Source organism: Dreissena polymorpha, chromosome 2, assembly GCF_020536995.1.
Source record: "Dreissena polymorpha isolate Duluth1 chromosome 2, UMN_Dpol_1.0, whole genome shotgun sequence".
Taxonomy (NCBI): Eukaryota; Metazoa; Mollusca; class Bivalvia; order Myida; family Dreissenidae; genus Dreissena; species Dreissena polymorpha.
In genome coordinates, this window is record NC_068356.1 from 124,181,503 (window position 1) to 124,206,809 (window position 25,307).

Genomic DNA, 25,307 nt, shown 5'->3' on the forward strand with positions numbered 1-25,307 from the left:
GAGATATGTATCCTTTCATTAATTATATAATTAACACGTGTACATATGTAAAAAGTATGTGTAAATGCAGTTTTTGTGAAATAAGTAAGTCTGGATTAAGTGAGCTTTCCATATAAAAAATTATTGCGAAATGTTCTAATTATTAGAAACATGAATGTCAATGAAAATTCTTTCATTTTAGGGATGTGTTTTTTCTTTCTTAACAAATGTCTTCAATGAATATCATTGATATCTGCAATACACGAATGTTGATGAAAATACTTAATTTAATATATCTGGTGATGTTTTTTCTTTCCATAAATATATGTTTAGCTCAAATGTATTTGTAATAAGTATATTTAAGTGTAGATTTTTCCAAATTATCCAACTTTATTGCTTAATTAATAATTATTTAAATTATAAACATATGAAAAGTAGAAATAAAATGAACCATCATACATTGTTGCATTCGGGTTTTATTTGTGTGAATCATGAAGACATTAGTTTGTTTGTCACATGTTTATGTTTCACCATACATAATACATCACCCATAAAATTACATATAATATATTTTCATATGGTGTAAATCATGTATTTTAATGTAAATAAGTCCCTATGTTTGATTGTAACCACAATCATTCATTATACCTTAAGCCTTCTTTTGTACTTGTTGTTATTTTGTTCTTATACTGTATGTTTGTGTTTAAGTTGCTGAATTGTTTGTGTCTAAACATGCAGGAGCTGAAAGTTATGAATATTGTATTATATATATTGTTCCAAGATACCTGTTTTGGGATTCATATTTTACAGCTCATTTTTCATCCTTCTGTGATTATTTCTTTTCACTTCTTCACGTCTATAGAATCTTCATATTTTTGTATCTCTAATTTTTGTTTTCTAATTTTGTATGTATGTATGGACATCTTTAAAATAGAAACTTACTGGACAAACCCACATAATAATATTTACACACCCTCCCTCTCTTTAAATGATTAAATTATGCACTCTGAACGTAAAAGGGCTAAACAATAAAGACAAACGCATTAAAACCTTCAAATGGTTAGACGAAAAATAATATAGTATATGCCTACTACAAGAAAGTCACTTGACACATACTTTAGCACAAACCTTAAAAGATGAATGGGACGGAGACATCTATCTTAGTAGACAACATACTAATAAACAAGGCATTGCCTTTCTGATAAAAAATAATATAGGGATCACAGTCAATAACTTTAACGAAATAATAATTGGCAGACAAGCAAGTATAGATATAAAAATACACGAAACAGAATTAACATTAATCAATGTTTACGGCCCTAACATAGATGATTCCACATTCTACGAAGCATTAAAATCCTTTATAATTAATAACCAAGATAAAAACATTATAATCGGTGGTGATTTTAATACTGTTCTTAACCCATTATTAGACAAAAAGAATGGAAACCTTTATACTCATCCTAAAAATAGAAACATTTTAAATAACATAATTGAAAACTACAATATGATAGACATCTGGCGTACAATATATCCAAACGAAAGCCAATTCACCTGGCACTCAAACACAAAACCAACAATATTTTGTAGATTAGACTTTTTTTTAATATCTGAATCTATTTGCAACATTATTGACACATGTAACATAAAACCAGGATTTATGACTGACCACTCTCTAGTTGAACTTAAACTGCACAATATACAACCTGAAAGAGGCCCAGGATACTTTAAAATTAACAACAGCATCTTATTAGATACACAATATCAAACACAAATAAAACAGGAAATATTAAATACTGTTCAAAATAATAAAGATGCAAACCCAAACACCTTATGGGAAGTAATTAAAGGAAATATACGTAACCATAACAATTAGATACACATCATTTAAACAAAAAGAAACACACAAACTTGAAACTGAAACCATCAAAACCATTGAAACACTTGAAAAACAATTGCATCAAACAAACACAAATGATACCACCGACATTGAAAATGAAATAACATTAAAAAAAAAAAAATATTAGATGGAATCTATCAAACACATCTCAATGGAATAATACTAAGAGCGCGTGCTCAGCGTGTTGAACACAATGAAAAAAAACACAAAATATTTCGCAAACATTGAAAAACGTAGAAGTGAACAAAAAACTGTACACAAATTAGTAGTCAATGGCAAAGATATAACAAACAGAACTCAAATACTAGAAGAACAACGTTTATTTTTCGAAACCCTCTATAAACGAAAAAATGTTAAAAATAACACCCTTTTTTAAAATACACATCACGCTTTAAACCAGGAGGTAAAACAACTGTGCGACGGATTGCTTAATGAATATGAATGTGGATTAGCCCTAAAAGAAATGCAAAATAACAAAAGCCCAGGATCTGATGGTATCACAATCGAATTTTATAAAATATTCTGGAATGATATAAAAACACATCTAATTAATTCACTTAACTATTCATTTAACAATGAAAACTTAACTACGCTACAAAAACAAGGTATTATATCACTTATTCCAAAACCTGGAAAAAACTTAGAATCCTTATCAAACTGGCGCCCGATTAGTTTACTAAACAATGATTATAAAATTGCAACTAAAAGTATAGCAAACAGAATAAAAAAAATATTACCATCAATTATTTCAAAATCTCAATCTGGTTTCATAAAAGGACGTTACATTGGTGAAAACGTTCGTCTTATCCAAGAATGCATAAACTATTTCAACAATTCAAATAGTCCTGGTCTTATATTCTTTGCAGACTTTGAAAAGGCATTCGATTCGCTTGATCATTCATTTATGTTCTCCTGCTTAGAAAATATGAACTTTGGTGAAAGTCTCATTCAATGGGTCAAACTATTCTATACCGATATTAATAGTATAATCATTAACAATGGCTTCTTTTCAAACAGTTTTAACATCGAACGGGGGGTTCGACAAGGATGTCCACTTTCATCATCGCTATTTATTATTTGCATCGAGTATCTATCACATCACATACAATCAAATAAACACATAAAAGGCATATCACTAGAACCTGACGAAGAAATCAAACAATCCCTATTTGCTGACGATGCAACTTACTTTTTAAACGACAATTACGATTCTTTCCATAACCTAATAGAGTCGCTAACCCTTTATGGAATGACATCGGGTCTAAAACTAAACAAAAGTAAATGTACTGTGCTACGAGTAGGTAAATTAAAACAAAGTAATGTTCTATATAAAAAAGAAATGAAATTTAATTGGACATCCGATGAAGCCACAACGTTAGGAATTACTTTCACAAATAATGAAAAGGATACAGTTCTTAAAAACATACTACCTAAATTACAGAATTTTAAAAACTGCTTAAAATCATGGCATCATCGTAAACTTACACTAATCGGAAAAAGCACAGTATTGAAAACGTTTGCACTTCCTAAATTAATATATGTATTAACAGTTCTCCCAAATCCACCAAATGATGTTATTAACGATATAAAATCAGCAATATTTAACTTCATATGGGATGGTAAGCCTGATAAAATAAAAAGAACGCAGTTAATTCAATCTGTAGAAAATGGAGGTATCCAATTAACGAACATTGACTCATTCTTGATTGCAATCAAATGCAGCTGGGTTAAAAGATACCTAGATAATACCAATACGAGTAAATGAAAATTATTCTACCAGAAAATCCTAAAAAAATATGGTGACTCCTTACTCTTTGAATGTAACATCAGCAATACTATCTTACATGAAATTGCAAACGAAAACATATTTCTGTCTGATGTTCTATCAGCGTGGATCGATGTCACTCATAACTTAGAAACCCAAACCAGCAGTATAACAATTTTATGGAACAATAAAGACATAACTTCAAACAATAAGACGTTTTTCTATAAAGATTGGTTTGAACGAAGCATTAAATATGTCGACCAATTATATGACTATAGAATTAAGGATTTCTACTCTTTTGATAATATATGCTACATATACGGAATACCTTCAAATAATTTTCTAAAGTACTACACACTAATCAAAAGCATACCCATACAAATTAAATTTGAAATCAATACAAATAATACACCATGTACTCAAACAACATTTGTAGAAAACATACTTGGAAGAAAAAACAAAACAAATAAAATATTTTACAAACTACAAATTAAAAACCCTACGGAAAACTCCAAAATACAAAATAAATGGCAAGTCCTTTTTGGAGAAAATGAACTTAATTGGAAACACATATTTACCATGCCATATAAAGCAACAATTGAAAGCACACTGAGAAATTTTCAATATAAATACATCCATAGAATTATAGCTACAAATAAATATCTCTTTAAATGCAAATTATCTAACTCAAATCTGTGTGACTTCTGCAGTGAAAACATTGAAACTATAGAACATATTTTTTGGGAGTGCAAACACATTCAGCCTATTTGGAATCAATTAACATCTTTTCTTGAACAACAGCAACTAAACGTTAAACTATCTTTCTTAAATGTAAGTTTCGGAATTAACTAATTGAAATCAATAGACGGTAACAATATTGTGAATTTTATGGTTATATTGATGAAATATTTTATCTTAAACATGAAGTACAAAAAACAAGTACCAAATTTTAATTGTTTTGTCCATAGTCTTAAACTAAAAATCCAGATTGAGAAAGAAATAGCCCTCAGTAATGACACATTACAAATCTTTGAACAAAAATGGAATCGGATTAAATTCTCATAATGTTTTGTCCACTTATATACATTTCACTCTAATGTTAGTTTATCTTCCTAAAATATTTTTTTTATCTTTCTAAAATAGTTTTGTTTATTTTATTTTTCAATCTGACAAGATCATTGTGAATATACAACTAAATACACAAATACAGTATGCTTTCTTCCGACTTTATACAACTCATCATTTTTCATAACTATTCCTCTGTTGTTCTTTTCTTTTCTCTCTAAAAAAATATTTATATATATTAGCATATCTTGTATAACTTGTCTGAACTTTATTGCTTTATACAAACACTGTGTTGTATGATCATATACATGTTTACATTATATGTATGATATTGAATAAAAAAAAATATTAATTTGTGTTGCCTATTTTATGTTATTGTAACATATTTGATCAATATATTACAATTAAATACATATAAAAATCGTACTATTCTCACTTTAACACCAGTCATATTTCAGAAAACTGAAACGTCGTCATTAAACTTTTAATTGACAGTGATGTTTTTTTGTCAGTTAGTCGTTCGATCGGTCACTGTAACCACGCACACAAGATAACAATAATATGTTTTGCTTAATTTGCAAGTAACATATTGTTTTCAACGCCTACGTTATCACATGTAACTTTCAATGGCTTTTCTAAAAGTGTTGCTGAAAAAGAAACACAACAGCTACCACTTTAATATTGCGTATCTACATGTTGGTAGTCGGATACAAATTATATAAAATACACATATATTATATTATATATATTCAAACACTTAGATTGATCAATAGATGTAATAATACATTTAATCAACATTTTATAGACGTCTTAAAAATAGTATTGGCAAATATTACCAACTACGAAGATTACCGTATACTATTTTGCTTTAAAACATTTATTGCGCTGTTGTCTCATGTTTTTGGTATATTAAATATATTCAAACAATGTTTTCGCTATGGCTACAAAAACACGTTCGTTAATTAATGTTTGTTGTTGGTGATTTTTCTATATTTTCGTGTTTTGTTTTAATATTTACTTTAAGGACAACACATAATGATTTGCGTTGTTAAATCACGCTTTATGTCGATTTGCAATATTGTGTTTTTCTTGTTAAACTTTGTTACTTTGTCTGTTTCACAACCAAAACATGCGCCACATGTCAGTGCATACCTTTTCGGACTGAAATATTTAAACTTAAAATGGTGAGTGCAAAAAGATATCACACGTTACCGTTTTACACTGAAATATTTACTATTCGTTTAAAAGTTGTGAGTATAAATAGACGTGATCATGCTAAATTATTTTTGTCTTGTTTTTTCAAATCGAAACATAAGATTTATAGAGTGCTTAAACGTTCCATTGAAACACAAATAATTGAGCCGTGCTATGTGAAAAGGGGCTTTAATGCATGTGCGAAAAGTGTCGTCCCAGATTGGCCTGTGCAGTCCGCACAGGCTAATCAGGGACGACAATTTCCGCTTTTATCGTATTTGTCGTTTTAAGGAAGTCTCTTCTTAGCAAAAGTCCAGTTTAGGGGGAAAGTGTCTTTACGTACATACATTAAACCCCATTTTCACATAGCAAGGCCCAAATATATTGCTGCGATTTATGATATTATTATATTCTCTTTTCAAACGATGAATAACATTCATTCTACAACAATCAAAAGTTGCAAGATTTCCGAATTACATTCAGCTTAAAAAAATCTAAACATAAGAATTTCTTAAAAGCAAGTCAAATGAATCCATCTTTTCATAATGGGGAATTATAGCCCCTCGAACTTTTTTGGGTTTCTTTATGGAAACAAAGTTTGTTCCATTTATTTTGCTACATAATTGTATATTAACTATGCAACCATTTAGATGCCAGTTGTGGACAAATGGACATGATTAAAAAAACAATTCATGCATACACCATTAAATGGTAAAGGGTATTAATCAGGAGGTATGGGGTCATGAATATATCTGAGCTGACTGCGTTTACGTTAGGTTAGTTGGAATTGATTTTACCAAATGGCGTCGTTGTCATGATTTTACTGAAGGAGTAGCGTGTGTTTTTTTTCACCCGGATAGCCACCATTTCGTCTCTGCTGTGTTTGTGCTTCCCTCAGTTTTTTTTTGTTTTTGTTTCAAGATCGTAGACGTCGGAATAAAAAGGTTATAAAAGAAAAACAATCGATAAATCTGTTAATTACTCACGTGACATTCGATGAATTAGTTGAACGAATATCATTTTCTCTAATAATACACAGTTCAATAAAGTATAACAATAATCAAGGTAATTTGATTTTCCCGACGTGTTTTTATCTCTTATCATTAATTTATTGCCGCAACATATCTGTTTAACACCTCTTTGAGGAACTGACTTTCATTTAAGCCCATTTGGGTCCTTACTGTCAAAGGGCAAACACAGCTCTATATTACAAGTTTTGATACGAAATAACTGTCGTGAATGAATTCGGCATTTGATGAATGTTATGAAGAGCTTTTTAGACGTTTAAATTTACACACCATAAGTATTGATATCAACACAATCGCATTAGCTTTCGATACGAACATGTACCTATTGATTGATTAGAAATATGCTGTTGTTTTAGAACTGATTTTTGAGCAAGCAATTGTAGTCATTTACGCCTTAACGATAGTAGTAACGTGTGTGGAAAGAGTACTCCATCATACTTCTGAATACTCTTTATTTGCCATGAATTAAACATTAAGGTTAAGCGTGGCATCAATCTTAATGAAGAGCACCGATTTAGTGTCATATGGAAATAAAAATGGTGTGAACTTTACTTGCAGTTATTATTTCAAGACATATAGCTGAAACAATGTTTATAGCAGTTGTAATGGGTCAAAAAGTTGTCTACTTTAGTCCGCTACCAACATTTTTTGCAACGATTTTTAAAAAGATTTTGCCAATTTAACCTCTTTAGTGCAGGATACCCATTATTTTGGATATTTAATTAGGATTTAAAACAAACTGTGTAGACAAACGGAAATGTATTAAGCAACAGTTTCTAATTTGTAAACTTTGACTGAGTTGTGCAGTTGGCCAGTCTGTAAACAAGCTTAGTTTTCGTTCACAAAGAAACGTTCCATCTTTTGTTGAGTTGCTGATTTGCAAGAAACATGTTACTTCATGTTTCTCATGGGACCTGTTGAACAATAACATAAATATATTGGAAAAAACAACAGAATCCAACAATGTTGATTTTTGTTCAGCAGATATGGCAGTATCTCAGCAAAATATCTGTGAAAATTATGAATGCAATTAGTGTCAGTTTTAATGTCGCGCTAACCCCACGCTTTAGACCTGATTGTTGCCCAAGCTGTTGATGTACATGGTAGCATCCTACGCACAGCCAACCAGTAGCAGCAAGTCTCAGCTGGATCTGCGTTCTAAAATCTGCTGGAATCTGCATTGCCTTAAAGTGAGATTATACGATTTGTATATGTGTTAAATTGTAATATATTGATAAAAATATGTTACAATAACATAAAATAGGCAAGATAAATTATACATTGAAGACGAATTTAATAAAATGCAGCAAAGACAAATAAGCGCCCGAGCCGATCGTGACGAGATATTTCGTACATATTTTCCTACAATAACCGAAGCATTCGTCTTTTTATTAGGATCGGAGTTAGTGTTCGTGTGTTTTATGAATAGATATCGTTGCAGGAAATTAAAATGATCCGTAAAACTAAATTTAAATTCTTATCGTACATGCATGATATACATGCTGACGAATTCGACTATACAGACATTTTCGATTTCAGAATTAAATATATTGCTTATTTCGCATTTTTCGACACATGGTCTTCTTAACTTTTATTTTAATTCATATTGAAATATATGTATAATAAGTTTTTTTAACACATTTTATATACATTCATAAATATTTGACAAAATCGTGCATACTCGCTTTAATGATCATAATGATTTGCTGCACAGTTAAAAACATTTAGCTTAAAGATCCCCAGTCTTATTCATGATTGAGCTTTGCTCTATCTTATATAGAAACTTTACACATACAATGATCATGTGAACTATCAATCGATTTCACAAAAAGTCTGTGTTATAAAAAAGCATGGTATTATTGTGATTTATGAAATTTATACAACTAAGAATAAGAAAAACACGATTAAACTGGATTTTAACCATTTTATTTGTAAACATTGTAATAATATACCTGTGCAATAAGTTTAAATCTGACTTATCGAATATATCTTAATGCGTTTAAGTATAAAGCGACTGGGATATATAACTAGTCTTAATAGAGATTGTACATATAAGTGCATTAGGAATTTCAATTGATAATCAACGACCATTTCCAATACAATGTCGTGCCACTAAGCGCATATAAACTCGCTACAACAAAACACAAGATAAGTATTGATGCAAAGCATCAAAGGGCGTCGGGAATTTCAGTGTAAAAGGCAGTCAATGAAGTTACATGGAACGATTTTTTTTTCTATTGTAAATATTAATATATTGGCCGATTATTTTAAACAAAATAGAAATAGATACTGGTATAACCAGTATCTATGATTGTGTGTTATAACCCCCAAATAACCATTATCTATGATGTTGTGTTATAACCCAAAATAACCATTATCTATGATTTTGTGTTGTAACCCCCAAATATTTCATAGTTCATTTTATTTACATTGGTTTCCTTTTTTTACTGGCATCCGTGTGCAGTTTTCATTAATGGAACAGAACTGTGTAGGTTTTAAAAAATCTGCTAAAAAAAAGCGTATTTCATACTTTTCTCAACTTCAAGGGGAGATGATTCTGAACTTATTCTTACGTTGCTCATTTACGATAGGGGTTGAGTACTCATTGATATGAAACAACTGTAAAAGTTTTAATTTGTTTACGACCCCCACCCACCTTCTCTCACATATATTTCATGGGCATAATAAAAACAAAAAATGGTTACAATAATATTACATATGAAGTTTCAAAGTTGTAGGTGGAAACACTATGATGTTAGAGGCAAAGTTTAAGTTTTATATTAAAGGTCCCAGTGACCTTGACCTATGACCTAGCGACACAAAAATGGGTGTGGCGTGTAGAACTCATCAAGGTGCATGTACATATGAAGTTACAAAGTTGTAGGTGGAAGCACTTTAATTTTAGAGCCAATGCAAAGGTTTAGCACGACGGCTATGACAATACCTCGGAGTTTTATCCGAAAACAACCGAGCTAATAATACAATCTTAAGGTCACCTAAAGTCAAAAAGCAACATATCAATACAGGCGCAGTTCACCACAAAATGTCAAAGTTGTCCCAATATTACGTAGCATAAAGATGTATAAGTTATCATGTTTCTTTAAACATGTAGCACAATAATATACAACTTATATTTTAATAAAAACAGCCAGATTAATGACAACTAGATGTACATAATTTAGTATCAGTATAAAGCCATTGCGTGATTTTAACTGGCCGCGTGTCATTTGAAAGCCATATTATCTCGTTCCGTCATTTTTCGTCACTGAAAAACAGACCGATTTGAGGGACCACTTCAGATAAAATATTTTTTTGCGTTTGTGACTTTTGGTAGTCCCTCATTGATTTTAGCAATGAAAGTATCCCTAAAGTCATCCTCTCCGGAACTAGAAAATATGGCTTTCAAATGACACAAGGCCAGTCCATATCCCGCAATGTTTTCAGCTGTTGGTCGCTTTAGAGTTCCTCTATACAATAGCACGTCTAACAATCTAATTATCTTTGCCTTTAAGGCTTTTCATGACTTAAACAAACTGATTTATGGATTGCAGTAACAGTAAAGATGTGAGCCATATTGTCAGTAATTTTACATGTTTCAAGCACAGATCCCAGTGCTTCAACATCATCAGACGCACTGGGGGCGTTGCAGGTTGCCTGGAGAACACGTTCACTAGATCTTCCTATTTGTGTCACTGTCCAGGATAAGATTTTTGAAAACCGGCAAAGAGTCAACAAAACTGCTTACACAATTACAAAAACAGTGTGCGTTCAGCAATTCACTAACCAAAACCGGAAAATCAAACCTGCGCCCATTATGAGCAACAAAAATGGCTCTGGGAAACTTTGCAAGCAACATCATACAATCATGTAGAGAAGTTTTAATTGATACACTATCAACATTTCCACCATTTACACGCACTATGCCATGATCATCAACAGAGATGCCAATCACTTTCTGAGCTTCGGAAGAAATTGGCACTGTTGTCTTCACATATGTCAAGTACTTAAAACCCGTCTTCAAATGCACAGCAGCAATCTGAGTAATACTATTACTTATATAGTACTGTACCTCGAACTGAAATACAAAATTAAATTCACACAATGCTTATTTCATGAATTTTATAATTCCCCTTTAAGTTTCATTCTGACGCCTTATATGATCATTGGTTATGAGAAAAATCAATTTTCAGCACAACAAGCACATTACATATTGACAAGAAAAAAATGTAATATTTGGAATAGCTTTTAATATTTATAATAACAATCACAAATATTTTTAATAATGTGCCTGCCCTTAGGTTCTAACTAAAAATCTTTTTGAAAAGTTGTAATTTTACCCAACTTGAACTATGCCTTTAATAAAACAATTATTATTAATAGGTTTCATGTTTATCTGGAATTGGAAATAAGAAGACAGTTGATGAGAACAAATACTAAAATTTGGCACCAAAATAGCCAATAGCATTGTTTTAAAAGTTAGTTTTTACACTTACTCCATTTCTTTCTCATAAGTATCAATGGCAGCCTTGTTAGATGACGCAGTTGAGATTTTCTTGATGGCCTCCCCAGCACGAGCCTCCATCTTAAGATTTCTCTTTGCAATAAGCGTTATGTTAAGAGTGGTGGTTAGGAAGTTATTTACCTTCACCGGCCTGCCCAAACTGACTATCATTGCTGAAAAGAGAATTGAAAATGATAAGAACATGAAAGCGAAATAAGGCCGTAGTTACTTAATAATGACGTCACAATGTATTTTCATAGAATCCATTCGTATCATCATTACATTATTAAATAACATGAATGAGCAATCAATTGGATTTAACAACACAAATGCGAAACTAAATTTGAAAACTGAATATGATGGACACCGGAATGTTTCCTTATATATTACATGATAAACAAATATTCACTGGGAATGACACTTGGAATTTTAAGGGGTCTGAAAATGTGTAAGAAGTCCAAAGATCAATGACAATTGTACAATGATTAAACATTGATAGCAATTGCAGGTTGAAAAATGAAGACATGCATACCTGTTCCAAGCTTGGTAATTACGTCAAAGCATGGCATTCCCCTGATCGTGAGATTGTGCTGCTTTCCATAAGCAACACGGTTGACTTTTCTACAGTCAGGGTTTTCACAAACAACGTACAAATAACCGCTGAGGCCATTTTGTAGTTCGCCAACAATGTTATATTTTGTCAAAGGAATGAGACACAGATTACAAAACTGACCATATTTTAATTTGTTTAGCAAAACCTCCAGCTCAACGAGTCAATAAATCGTCTTCCATCCCCCACCCACGTCTGCTTACTCTTTTTACGCCATTTAGCAAATGCGAACAGCTTTTACGTGAGTCATTTTCACACAAATCGCCATCGCAGAGCTCGGTTAATGAATAATTGTTATCGAACACAACGTTGTCGATCGGTGTTTGCTTCTTTTTCGATTTTGCAAATCGCTCGCTTTTATTTCGCGCTTTCATTTTGCTAAGAAAATGTCAACCGTGACGTCATGAACACAAATATTTTATGAAACGAATTAATTTAACTTATATTTGTATTGTATAGTTATTAAATCTTAAAGAGATAAGCAAATTTCACTCTTAAATAAAAAAATACAAATTTATTTCGTGTATTTAGTATAATTTCCGGACTTTACCGTAGATATCGCTTATAGCCAAAACGCTTTCCGAATACGGCGGTATCGACCGACTATTCCCGATCTCACTAGGCACCTACTGCCTTAATAACTGACTGTAGTGTAACGGTTATCAATAAAGCAATAAACCGTGTAATCGCTATCGTCTTGTTAAATTGAAGAAAATACGCGTTAACCAAAACTCGAACAGCAAAAGTCTGCGTTATTGTTGGAAAAACCACAAAATAAATATATTTTGATTATGTTTTGTTTTTATACAAAACCAGAAAGTTTCGCGTATTTGCCCAGTCCCTGTGATCTTTCCCCTGTGATCAGTTATTAATTAAAACAATTAGCTTTGCATTATTGGCAATAAATGTTGTAATAAATGTAATAGGCACAAATGCATTACTTATTTACACTAATTTACACAAACAAATCACCACTATGCAAGATATTCTTAAAACAAAAATATATGCATTGATCCGCATAATAACTTCTCCTCCCATAAGCGAAAAAAATGCATTACATACTAGTCGCCGCACTCCAGTGCGACGCCAATAGTATACATGTGGCGTTTTGTTACTGTTTTATGTTCTGAATTCATCAGTCGCATACTTAAAACCCTTGATATTGTTTATTTTCTTGAAGTGTAAATCTTGATCTTTCGGCTCGATTAAGAATACACTTTTATTTAAATATTACAATAACTATTATATTGTGTTCATGTTTCATCCAAGTAGTTTGACTTTTCGCACAAGGTTTAATATTTTTATCACTACATACACTTTGAAGTATGAGTTTTGATTTAAATCACATTATGTACAAATGTAACATCATTGAAGTCAGAACTTACATGCCGCTATTATTGGCGCTACATGAACCATTATGGAATGTGATTTAGCATGAAAATACTCATTTACTCAACTTAATGACAATTTAGCACATATATTTTGCCTAATTACAAAGAAGACTATATATATTTTGATTGACGTCTGAATCTGTGATATGACTATGTCGATAATTCTTGATATACTGACTATGTGACTGACCATTGAATCGCTTACTGTTTTCATGCTTAATGTTTTATCATGTATTATGTGACTTATAGGCCCGTTTGGGCCGGGTGCATGCCTTTTTGAAATTGTCTGTTGTTATTTCTATATATGTTTGCACATGTCACTTGAATAAAATATTTACTTACTTACTTAAAGTCGTCAAGGAAATTTGTTTGGAAACTTGCTTAAGGCTCGATTACTAACACAGAACCTGACATTATTTTGATGAAATGCGGTTTCAATGTCAAGTGACGTCACGCAATGTAAATAACTTTCCAGTTTTATCATGAAGTTAACGTAAATATTAACTGTATCTGCCAGTTGAAAAGCATGTAAGAAAAAGACCTATTATGTGTTGTCATTTCATACCATCATTTAAAAATGTCGTCCATAAAAAATGTTTTTAATTCGCTAAAGGCTCAATTATTACCAAAATACCTGAACTTGCTAAATTATATATGGTTTGAAGACGTGTCATAACCTCTATTTCATTGTGCCATTAAAAGTAATAAGCCGTGTAAATAATTATTAATTAAGGATTCTCAAATAGATACATAAACAAAAGCAGGAAGGAGAAAATACATTTATTTTTGACGCATATTAATAAAATGATATTCGACAATTATGAAGAATATGTGTCATTAAGAATGATTTGATGGATATAACGTTTAAAACCTTTATGTCCGCTTTAAAACGCCGCAGAAAGATTATGTCCGAATAAGTTTTGATAAAGTTGATAAGTTTTGTTGGAAATGTCTATACAGTCCAAAAATATATCTTGTTTGCCTATATACAACATAATTTAAATGCAATCATGAAGAAATTTATTTACAAAACATAATTGACAACTTCATTTATTACTCAAACAATGATAAAACATGTGTATAGGTAATGACTATTTCATACATAAAAAAATCAAAGTCTGATTATATGCACGTTCAAAAACAGAAATTAAACATGTTCGCTTTTGCATTCAACAAAATTAGGGAAAACAATAATATTTCTTAGATACACATTTAATGTTAAACTACATTATTGTTAAGGCATTCAAGCCACAAACACAAATAACATCCACGTGTTACAACTGCATGCCAGTATTGTAGTAACTTTGACCTCGTTGTGGTAGCCCATCATATCGGTTTCTATCGGCCTCTGTCTCACGGCGATTTCTGTGAATTTAAAACAATAATTATGTATCATAGACAAACCATGCACCATAAATTAGAAGCAATAAGTTGCTATATTCATAAACAATGTAAATACTACTCGGCTTAATCATAATGCACTCGAAATGCGAAGATTGTTTCCGGCAGAAGTATAATAATGATAAATGTATCAGGTAATGATTCTTATACGCACTCACATCTAATTATAAGGCTGTTGTGCAACTTTGCCAGATGAATTACTTAAAATATTCATGTAACTTTCTTTGAGGTAGTTAATTATTACATGACCATCCCTCCCGCAATTAAACCGTAAGTAAATATGGGCTAACCCCACCGTCCGTCTGTCTGTCTGTCCTTCGTTTCGTCAGTCCGTCTGCACAACGTGTTCCTGCCTTTTTTCGAAGAACTACACAGACTTCATATACTTATAAATGGCATTAACAGGTGAAAACACGATATTATCATGAAACATTGCATAAACATGAGGTATGGGTTTCAAATGTCTTTCAATTTCATCTACTATTCATCCGAATGTCCGTCCGTCCGCAAAAATCGAAAATACATATCGTAAACCGGATCCTGCGATCCGTCAGCATTTTCTGGAGATTCTTGAAAGAAACCAGGAATATTTATTAACGACCTTGTGGACATTTTGCGAATTTTAGTTTCAATCAGAAATGAAATGTCGGGACACTACAACTCAAATAAATGACAAAACTTAATACTGCAGTAACTCAAACATTGCATTTATTATCATGAACGTTTGTATACACATTTTGTGTGCTTTCTGTCATTCCCTTTTTCTGTTTTCCAATCTGACAGTTTGTCTGTTTGCAAAAACAATTAAATTGAATATGGCCATTATACATGATAAAATATTAAAATTAACGAGAGGAATATGACAGAATGACCCTTCATTTATGCAAATGTCAAACACGTGCTTTACAAACATGTGCTTTACAAATTGATTTATTTCATAATGAAATATGGCTAGTAAATAGTTTGAGGACATTTGCACCTAGTGCACATGTTGTTGTTTTTTAACGGCAAAATACTCCTGTTTTGAATGCATACTATCAGAGCCTTTTTGTCAATAATTTTATATGGCTTTTTACGAAATGCCATTTGTTTACACAAAACGCTGTTTACCACAAGTAATATTTTCTTCTGTATGTAAACGCATCTTCTTAAAGCGGGTATATACGATTTTTATATGTGCTGAATTGTAAAATATTGATACAAATATGTTATAATAACACACAATATGCAAGAAAAATGATACATTTAAGACGAATTTCATAAAATACAGCAAATACAAATTAGGGCCCTGAGCCGATTGTGACGAAGATAATTCGTAATTATTTTCCTACAATAACCGATGCATTCGTCTTTTTAGTAAGTGTTTGTGTGTCGTATGAATCGATATCGCTGCAGGAATTTCAAATGAACCGTTAAACTAAATTTAGATTCACATCGTACATGCATGATATACATGCTGGCGAATTCGGCTGTACAGCCTTTTTCGATTTCAGAATTAAATATCTGGCTTATTTAGCATTTTTCGACACATGTTCTTCTTAACTTTTATTTTAGTTCATATTGAAATATATGTATAATAAATTTTTACACATTTTATATTAATAAATAAATATTTCACAAGATCGTATATACCCGCTTTAAGTGCAAATGTATTACCTCTCATACAGAGAGCTTGGCCTGACGTCTGCAGCTAGACTCTGTTGAAAGGCAGCCTGGGACCCAGACAATTTGGCGCGAGGGATCTTGTACACATCTGACTTGTCATCCTTGAACACGGACATTTCCCGTGCGGAGATGTCTTGGTACGTGTTGTCATGCACCTTCGGTTCAAGATGGTCCATCTCCAGTGGCTGCTTGGCTTTCTTTTTGCACACAATGACCACGAGCACGACAATGATCAGGAACAAAACACCACCAACCGCGGCCGAAACTATTAAGAGCATTTTCGAGTCGGCATCTGTGAGCAAATATAAATAATAGATAACATCGAATATAATAATGCAGTCCCTCTTATACAAATCAAGCGCATTATACTTTTATTTAGTAAACAAAATAATTATTAATTACAACAATCATTTAGAGAAGAAATTAACTGTTTGTTACAACAATTATACATACTTTTGACAAGCATTCGAAGAGTTAACATTAAAATAGAACAAACAAGACTATTGCCAAGCAATAAAAGTCCCCTACCGGTAAGACTCCACCATTTTCAGCAATATTTCTAGTCTATATGTTGCCATAGCAACCAGAATTCTTGACGTAGGAACAAAATGAAATGACGTGCATAATGTCCATATTGCCATCTGTCTATGTTTAAAGTTTCATAAAAAATAAAAACTTCAAAAATTGTCACAGGATCCAGAAACGTGTGACAGACTGACAGACGCACAGAGCGCAAACTATAAGTCCCCTCTGGTTTTACCGGTATTGGACTTATGAAATACTTACCCTGTGTAATTTTCTTTTTACTGAAATTAAAAAAAAGAATTGATTGAGTACCGCGTGAAAATATAAATGTTTCAAAAAACCTTCTTGACTTAAACACATACTATTTTATCAATTCAATATAAATGGTAAGCTACATCACAGGACACACTATGGGCCCGATAACAATGCCTTGGCAACATTTGTAGAATAGTTAATCAAACAATATATATTATGGTTATTGTTAAGGAAAACATACCAAAAGTTCTAAGATATAATTCTTAAGGATTAATGTCATGGTGTTAAATACGGTTCAGCTTTACAAAATAAAAAATAACAGTTTGTGTATGTACTTACACACAACGAACTACCGTATCGTCAACCTCACATTGTTCGTCATCGTTACATGGATGGATACTAGTATATACACGGCATTTTGCAGACTTCTTCTCTTCCGAATTGTCGTGTAAGGGAACTTGCCAAAGAAATTTTAAGCAAAATTATTTTGATTAGTTCGTTACAATTCAGATGCTCGTGCCATAGTATATATTTAAAATGAAATGTGTCTTCCTGTGTAGAACAAATGATCAACGGCTTTTATGTGGCTAACACGTAAAAGGTAGAATAACCTCTTTGAGGTAGCGCACCCGTAATGGGCACCTTTCCAAATATAATCTAATGTATTATTTTCTTAATCAGCATCATTTCACAAAACTACATGCAAATGTTTAGGTAGGCTTTCAATGCTTAAAAAAACTTTACAGATTTTTTTTCAATACCACCTCACGCTCGGCTTTTGTCCAGTTTATTTGCAACCCTGTTGTATATGAAAGTTCCATAATTCATCCAGATTTCCAAATATGGGCATGCAGTTGGTGTGTACAGATGATGTAAAGGTGTTTAAAGGTGTTTAAACAAGATGAAATAAGTATTCTTTTACAGACATTTGTTTTTAACTTGTTATCTATGGAAGAGCGCCATGAAATGTAAGTGGTTTAAGCCAAGTAAAAATTGGGTTGGTTAAAAACAAAGTGTCATAAAATTCAAAATAGTATCATTTAAGTAATATATCTTAGTTTTCATAGATACACTATATACAGCAAAAATACCAAGAAATATACTGATTTACCGTTTACTTTTTGAAATAATAATAAAAATGCAACATGCATGATTCGTATTTTCAGTAGTAAATCACCCAATTTAGTCATAAGGTTGTTTTAATTTTAAAATTGAAGAATGTGCATAAAAATTGCAACACATTTAACAATAAACATAGCTTAAATGCTATAATGAATAAAATTACGTTAGAAACGAAATAAAACGCGTCTCAAAAAGTATGCGTTGTCGGCAGGATTCGCACCTGCACGGGAAGATCCCAAATTATTTTTAGTCTATCGCCGTAACCACTCGGCCACGACAACTTCACATTAGTACCTGCTTAAATTAGATATTCATAAGTAAACAAGTAAAAAGGCTCTCCAATCTTCGAAGAAATCGCGGGAAATCATTACGGGTGAGTTAAATGCATACGCATAATAAATACCTTGGTAATAGTGGATGTAGTATTGTTGTTAAACCTTTAACATTCATATACGCATTTGTTTTATGATGTTGTTTCTGTTTTTGTTTTTTTAAACTCCAAAATTTTATTTTCAATATATAGTATAACATACATACATGTTTTATATGTAGTAGTTCATGTACATGTACTTAAAGGGAGTATATAAACAAAGCTGTGCTCAAAACATTCATACACAAAACATATTTAAAAAATAAAAAACTTCAAAGTAGCTGTTTTACATACTTACTAAATATAATTTTACATGAACGTACGTGATTATTCTTTCAATATTATATTGCACATTTGTTTATGAAAGATAACTAAAGTGTTAATTTGCATTATGTATGACTCTCTGATTATGCAGATTTAACAAAATACAGAATTGATAAAGGAAGTTTTCAATACGTTATATGTTAAAAACTAAAACAAATATAATATTAAATCATAAATGATGTGATGCAATCAGAGATGAAGAGATCAAAAGCAATAATTAAAGTAACATTCCTACTTAAAATCAACGAAAATTTCGTACAATATTTCGTAAAATAAACTTAACCAATAAAAATCAGTGTTCCTTATTGCAATTGCCGAAATTTCAACGCCAGATGTGTAGTGGTAAAAAAGATGTTTGTAGATACAAAATGCTCCTTTTAATTATTGTTTTGCATATTGAACTCCATTTTAATTTCCAGCAACGATATCTATTCATACGACACATGAACACTAATGTGGTGTGTCGTATGAATAGATATATTCGCTGGAAATTAAAATGGTATTGTGGCACAAAAAAATAAAAACGAGCATTTTGTATCTGTAAAAATCTATGTAATCAGACCACATCTAGCGTTGAAATTGTGGCTATTGCTATAAGGAACCCTGATTTTTTAGGTGTTAACTTTATTTTACGAAGTGCTAAACAAAATTTTCGTTGTTTTTGAGCGTTATAGAGGCTTTATAAATGCAAAAAATCTAAGGTTATCTATATGATGCTTTTAATTTTGTGTTTAAAAAAGAAATAAGAAAAAGAAAAGACATTTTCCAGTGTATAGATATACGACCAAGGTTGTATAAATTTTACTAACAAATGTAAGGCATAGAGAGAAAACTTAACAGGTGCATTTAATGATATAGTATTTTTCAGTGTGTACAGATAAACAATGTTGTATAAATGATGTATACATTGTAATAACAAATGCAACTACAACAATCCTCACGTTTAAATTCTAAGTCTTCGATAACATGGTATTAAAAAGGTTCCTATTCAGTATCAAAGGATTCTTAATTAGTTTTTGAAATTGAAATTTTTTCAAGTTATCATATTCATATTTTGGGTATTTCTTGGCTCCTGCTATGCTCGGAATAATTTTATTCGTTAAACACTTGTATAAGTGTAGCTTTAAAAATAAAATTACATTATTTATGGTTCTAGCAGACTTTGTTAAATACCCAAGAAATAAAGTTGTCTTATCAATGAAAGGAAAAGATTGTCCTGGTAACATTTCGTCAATAATTGTTTTAGATATCTGGCATTCCCAGAATAAATGTTCTAAAGTTTCATCACTTTGTTTGCAAAAAGAACATAATGGATCGTCAGTCATTTTCATTTTGTTTTATGATGTTAAAAACTTAATAACCAATGAGTGTAAAAACTAAAAATCGAAATAAATGCGTTTTTGTTTCAGATACTAATAATTTACCTTTATCTTTACCGATGAAAGCATTGGTGACGTTGTATGTTTTACGAAAAATTACAAGGCCGTTTTCGGCCAATTTCACCACCGCATGTGTCACATCGCTCAAAATTTGTTCTCGCTTTTGATATACAACAAAGTGGTCCACGTATAGACTTCCTGTTCTGGGAAAACAAACAAATTATTGATTGTTAAATGAAATTAACATAATTATACAGAATTTGATTATTTTGATTGATATTTAAATTACATTCACACTACATGTATTATACGGAACTGGATTATCGTGATTGATATTTAAATTACTATCACTATAACGCATTAAACTTATTTATCTTTTTTACAAAATACAAAAAAACACTCTATTTTTTGTAAATGACTAACCGTTTTCTATTGATATTGGGTAGATAACATTAAAACAAAAGATAAACTTAATAAATACCTTATATCTCGAATTACTACTTTTGAAAGCCAATGCCCTATTTCGTCTTTGTAGAACTCGGTCAACTACATTATGACAGCACATTTATGTCAACAGAGATTTAATAGTAAAAAGGGTCATTTTAACCATAAATGCTCTTAGGAATAAAACCATATACATTATTAAAAAACTAAATAAATTGCATATAGTTGGGGTTATAATAAAGATAAATATATGTGTGTTTGTTATAGGACATTATTTTCAAATCAAAGTATAGTCCTTTTTTTCTTTCATTTGTTTGTGAGAATTTGAATGTATATATCGTATTTGTTTAAGTATATGAATTTGTAAATTGGAATGAAATAAATGTTTATTCTGCTAAAATAATGTTGATAAAATATAAAAAGATTAAGTCTGGTCAAATATTATTGATAAGCGTTCATTATAATTATGGAAATATATTAGATCAGGGATGGGCTAGAGGTTTTATTATATATTATAAGTGTTTTAACATAAAAACAATATTCGAAGACTACCAAGCGTTATTTTAAGGAGTCAATAGCAATGATGCTTGACTAACGTGCATTGATTTATACTCTGCTTACATATTGTACAAAATATTTTACGAGTATTTGCATGAATTTGAAAAACCCTTCCGTGTTTAGATGTTATTTCAAATACGACTTATACATGGACTTATGATAAGGCATACAGACAAGAAAACTAATTATAACAAAATCTAGAAAAATCTTCAACATTAAATTAATCAATATTATTCTAATATTTAACATGTACGTAAGATGTTTTCGCGTATATTAAAATATTAAGGTAAGTTGTTTTGACAATTGAAGGTTACGAGTGCTAAATAAGAACTTTAACATGGCAACCTCTTCAAAGTTTACGCAATTACTTACCGATGTGTTAAGTTCTTTTACATACTGATCGTAAGTGTCGGACGTATTTAAGGATTTGTGCAGAGGTAATGAGTAGCCCAACTTTATTTCCACTTGCAAGACTCCATGGGCGTCATCAGACACTGTACATAAAATACATAGAGTGGCAGTATTACACCATGAATACATCAGATAACCGCGATCATCTTAGCAAATTGCGCCTAGTTCAAATATGAAATATTTGACAAAGCCAACGAATTAGAAACATGCAGTAACAGTTATAAAAGAATGTTAAATTTCTTACAAGCGTTTTCGTCCGGCACAATGATTGCATGGGTATTTTCTGCAAAGAAATATATAAAACAAACATCAAACAACTAGTTTATTTACATTATAATTATTGGCACAAGTAAGTGACAAATATTTTCGAGTGCATTTGAGTGTACGATATACGCTCACAAGCAAATAATAATAATAAATTAAGGTAATAAGCATTCGCACGTTTAAAAACAGTTGAGCGAAGCTAAACAATTCCTTGAAAGGCCAAAATTAAGTGAGTTAATAAATAACATATGATTGTGTTTCGTAAATAACACATCTTTATAATAAAAGCACATTTACAAATCAATAAATAGCATATCATCTAGCAGTTAAGCATATGCTTGTTCAAATGCAAAACGTTATAAAAGGTTACATAGCCGAAACCCGTTCTCGGTTTGATAATTAACATACATGATTGAGTGTGTACTTATGTGACTCATATAATTATTTAGTGCATTGTAGATGATCTGGTTTGGTTTCAATTCAAATGTAAACAAATAAAGCAAAAATAAAATATCGCTGTTCTTGTCACTGTTTTGTTAAATAGTGGTTTCAAGCCTTGCATCTTTCGGCATATTTTTCACGCTATAATGGCAGCCGCATGCCGGTTAAGACAATTTTAAGTTCAATATTTTGATAAATAACACAATAAGTTTGTTAAGCTGTTGTTGTTTTTAAGGTTATGGCCTTATCGATCGAACAATATTTGCTGCTATAGCCGACTTGATTTTTCATCGTGAACGTTGGCATCAAACATTGCATCTTTTATGTAAAAACTTAACATGGAATTTATTTGCAAACGTGTACCATAAAGAAGCTGCTCATTCATTTACATTACACGACCCACAACCTTGTTTGGATGCTTTTCGTAAGAAAATTCTAAAGAATGACTACAATGAAACATCCATACCGACACATGTGTTTGGGATAGTTTCACTTTCGATGTAACCTCGAATGCACGAACACCGCGTTTCACCTTCCCAGACTTCGCAGAGAGAGTTCTTCTTCTTGCTACACGTAATAGGCGATGTACATCCTGAGTGGATCGAAGAAACAATTTTGCGTACAAAATTATCAAGTAAAGTATTAATAGGATAAAATAGTAGTAAATTTTTAGGATAATAAGTAAAATATAATTGTGTTTTGTTATTGTTTTTATAGTCAGGGTGTTTGTATCCAATATTAAAATAATACAAAGATGTACCTTCGTTGTTAACAATTGATACATTCAACACGTGTACTGTCTGATCAAAGATCACCAGCGGCCTGTCCGAATGACGAGTCAACGCGTCATAAACATTGACAGTATTATGCTCATTTTGTACGTAAACCACGCAATGTTCGACGATTAAACTTCCGATTCTAAAACCAAACATGCATCTTCAATAGAAAATAACTAGTATTATCTTCAATAGAAAAGAACTATTATTAAATTTGTTAATAGCTTCATCACTCTGTAATTAAAATAAACAAGCATATATATATATTAAACGACCACATATGTTTATGATTCATTAAAATAATCAATCGAAAATTGTTTATCAAAGGATGATATGTTGCGTTATAAATAAATTGTTCGCGTATAATATAGCGCTCCATAACTGCAGTGTGTATCAAGGAAATTACAAGAGATACAGACAGTGGCAGTGGCATTTAACTATCAACCAAATGCATGAAAAAGAAAATGCTTCGTTATAGGTATGATATAAAACGAATGTTTTTCATATGAAAACTCAAGAAACCATATCAGGAAAGAAAATATTGTTACCTCCCACTAGTGTTAAATGTAAGGCAAGTGACCAATTGCTAATTCAATGCAGAAGAAAACATACCATAAACCATTTATCATAACAACACATGTATGCACACACATGCTTTTAGAAGTAAAAAAACAACATATCAAACGTTCCTTCGCATGGAAATGTTTACAAATGTACATACATTGGGTTGTTCGTTTTTTTAAGTATTACATTACGTTTAAAGGATGCAAAAACTGAACAAAATTTGTTCTTGATTTACTCTTTATTTAAGTGTTCTAATCGTTATTTTACATGTAATGGGAATGTATTTGGTGTTTGTATCAAAACAAAGTTTAAATTACGATCATGCCGTGAATATAGATCTAATGCCAATGATTGGTCTACGTATACGTACTTTATTTCTTTAATAACCACTTTGTAAAACTGTTCTCCAAGAAGGTCTTTATAGTATTCTGTAAGCTAATGAAAGAACAATGGCGTTTAATATTTGACAAAAAAACATCATGCAAATGAATTACACCATACATGTATAACAGTCCACTGAATAAGTCAGAGATTTAATTGTTAATGAAAGTATCGCATTTATGTAATATTTCCAGTATGAATGTTAAGTCTTTGAACGTGATTTTATTGTAACGTGATTGTAGTAACGATTTGCATAATAAAGGAACATGAATTTTCTGAGTGACCTTACCTTGCTACTAAGTTCAAGTTCGTATCGTTCGTAGGTACTTGATGAATTCAATGTAAAACCTTGCGGTAAAATGTAGTCCAACTTTACTTCAACAACAACATGACTGTGTCTGCCATCATAAACTGAGGGTAGAATAATAAAATACTTTTTGACAAATATTAACTTTAGAATGTAAATATCAAGTTACTCGTTTACTTGTTTTATTATTTAAAATATATAAATCTAGTTCTTGTCAAAACAAGTAATTCATCGCTAACCTTCATCCGGAACAGTATTTGTCTCTGAAATTTCTGAAATGAAATATATATTTTAAATACAAATTCACAGGCTAAATTATAATCCATTTCAACCGAAATACAGATCAGTCATGCGAACTAAATAGTGTCTTAGAATGTAATGGTATCTTTGATTTTTGATAAATCTTCAAATCTAGAGAATTCTCAAAGTAACAAAAAATCGGACCTGCACAGTTGCTAGAATCGGATTCATTTTGTTTGTAGCCGCGAGCACATGAACAATGTACTGTGTTGTTCATAATTTCGCAGACAGAATTACGTTTCGTCTTGCAAAATTCATCCTGTTTGCAATCTGTGGATCAAACGCAAACAGATACAATTCAATGTCTTAAAACCGATGATTAACATGAAGTGCCGACTTTGAACATGAATTTCTATTATTGTTTTAATATCAAACAAGTTACCATTC

The 25,307-nt window shown here is 31.3% G+C and overlaps 1 protein-coding gene across 1 annotated transcript in view; it reads right to left on the bottom strand.

The window, feature by feature from the left end:
- Positions 1-14,200: 14,200 nt before the first annotated feature.
- Positions 14,201-25,307, bottom strand: part of LOC127868843 (uncharacterized) — a 48,587-nt gene continuing 37,480 nt past the window's right edge. The window contains exons 61-74 of the mRNA XM_052410929.1: positions 25,065-25,190; positions 24,860-24,892; positions 24,603-24,724; positions 24,303-24,367; positions 23,353-23,510; positions 23,059-23,184; positions 22,132-22,170; positions 21,849-21,970; positions 20,956-21,020; positions 20,520-20,677; positions 17,619-17,736; positions 17,286-17,305; positions 16,491-16,791; positions 14,201-14,798 (exon numbers count right to left, since the gene is read on the bottom strand). Coding sequence (XP_052266889.1) covers positions 14,708-14,798; positions 16,491-16,791; positions 17,286-17,305; positions 17,619-17,736; positions 20,520-20,677; positions 20,956-21,020; positions 21,849-21,970; positions 22,132-22,170; positions 23,059-23,184; positions 23,353-23,510; positions 24,303-24,367; positions 24,603-24,724; positions 24,860-24,892; positions 25,065-25,190 — 1,544 coding nt within the window. The 3' untranslated portion in view covers positions 14,201-14,707. The remainder of the gene's footprint in view (positions 14,799-16,490; positions 16,792-17,285; positions 17,306-17,618; positions 17,737-20,519; positions 20,678-20,955; positions 21,021-21,848; positions 21,971-22,131; positions 22,171-23,058; positions 23,185-23,352; positions 23,511-24,302; positions 24,368-24,602; positions 24,725-24,859; positions 24,893-25,064; positions 25,191-25,307) is intronic.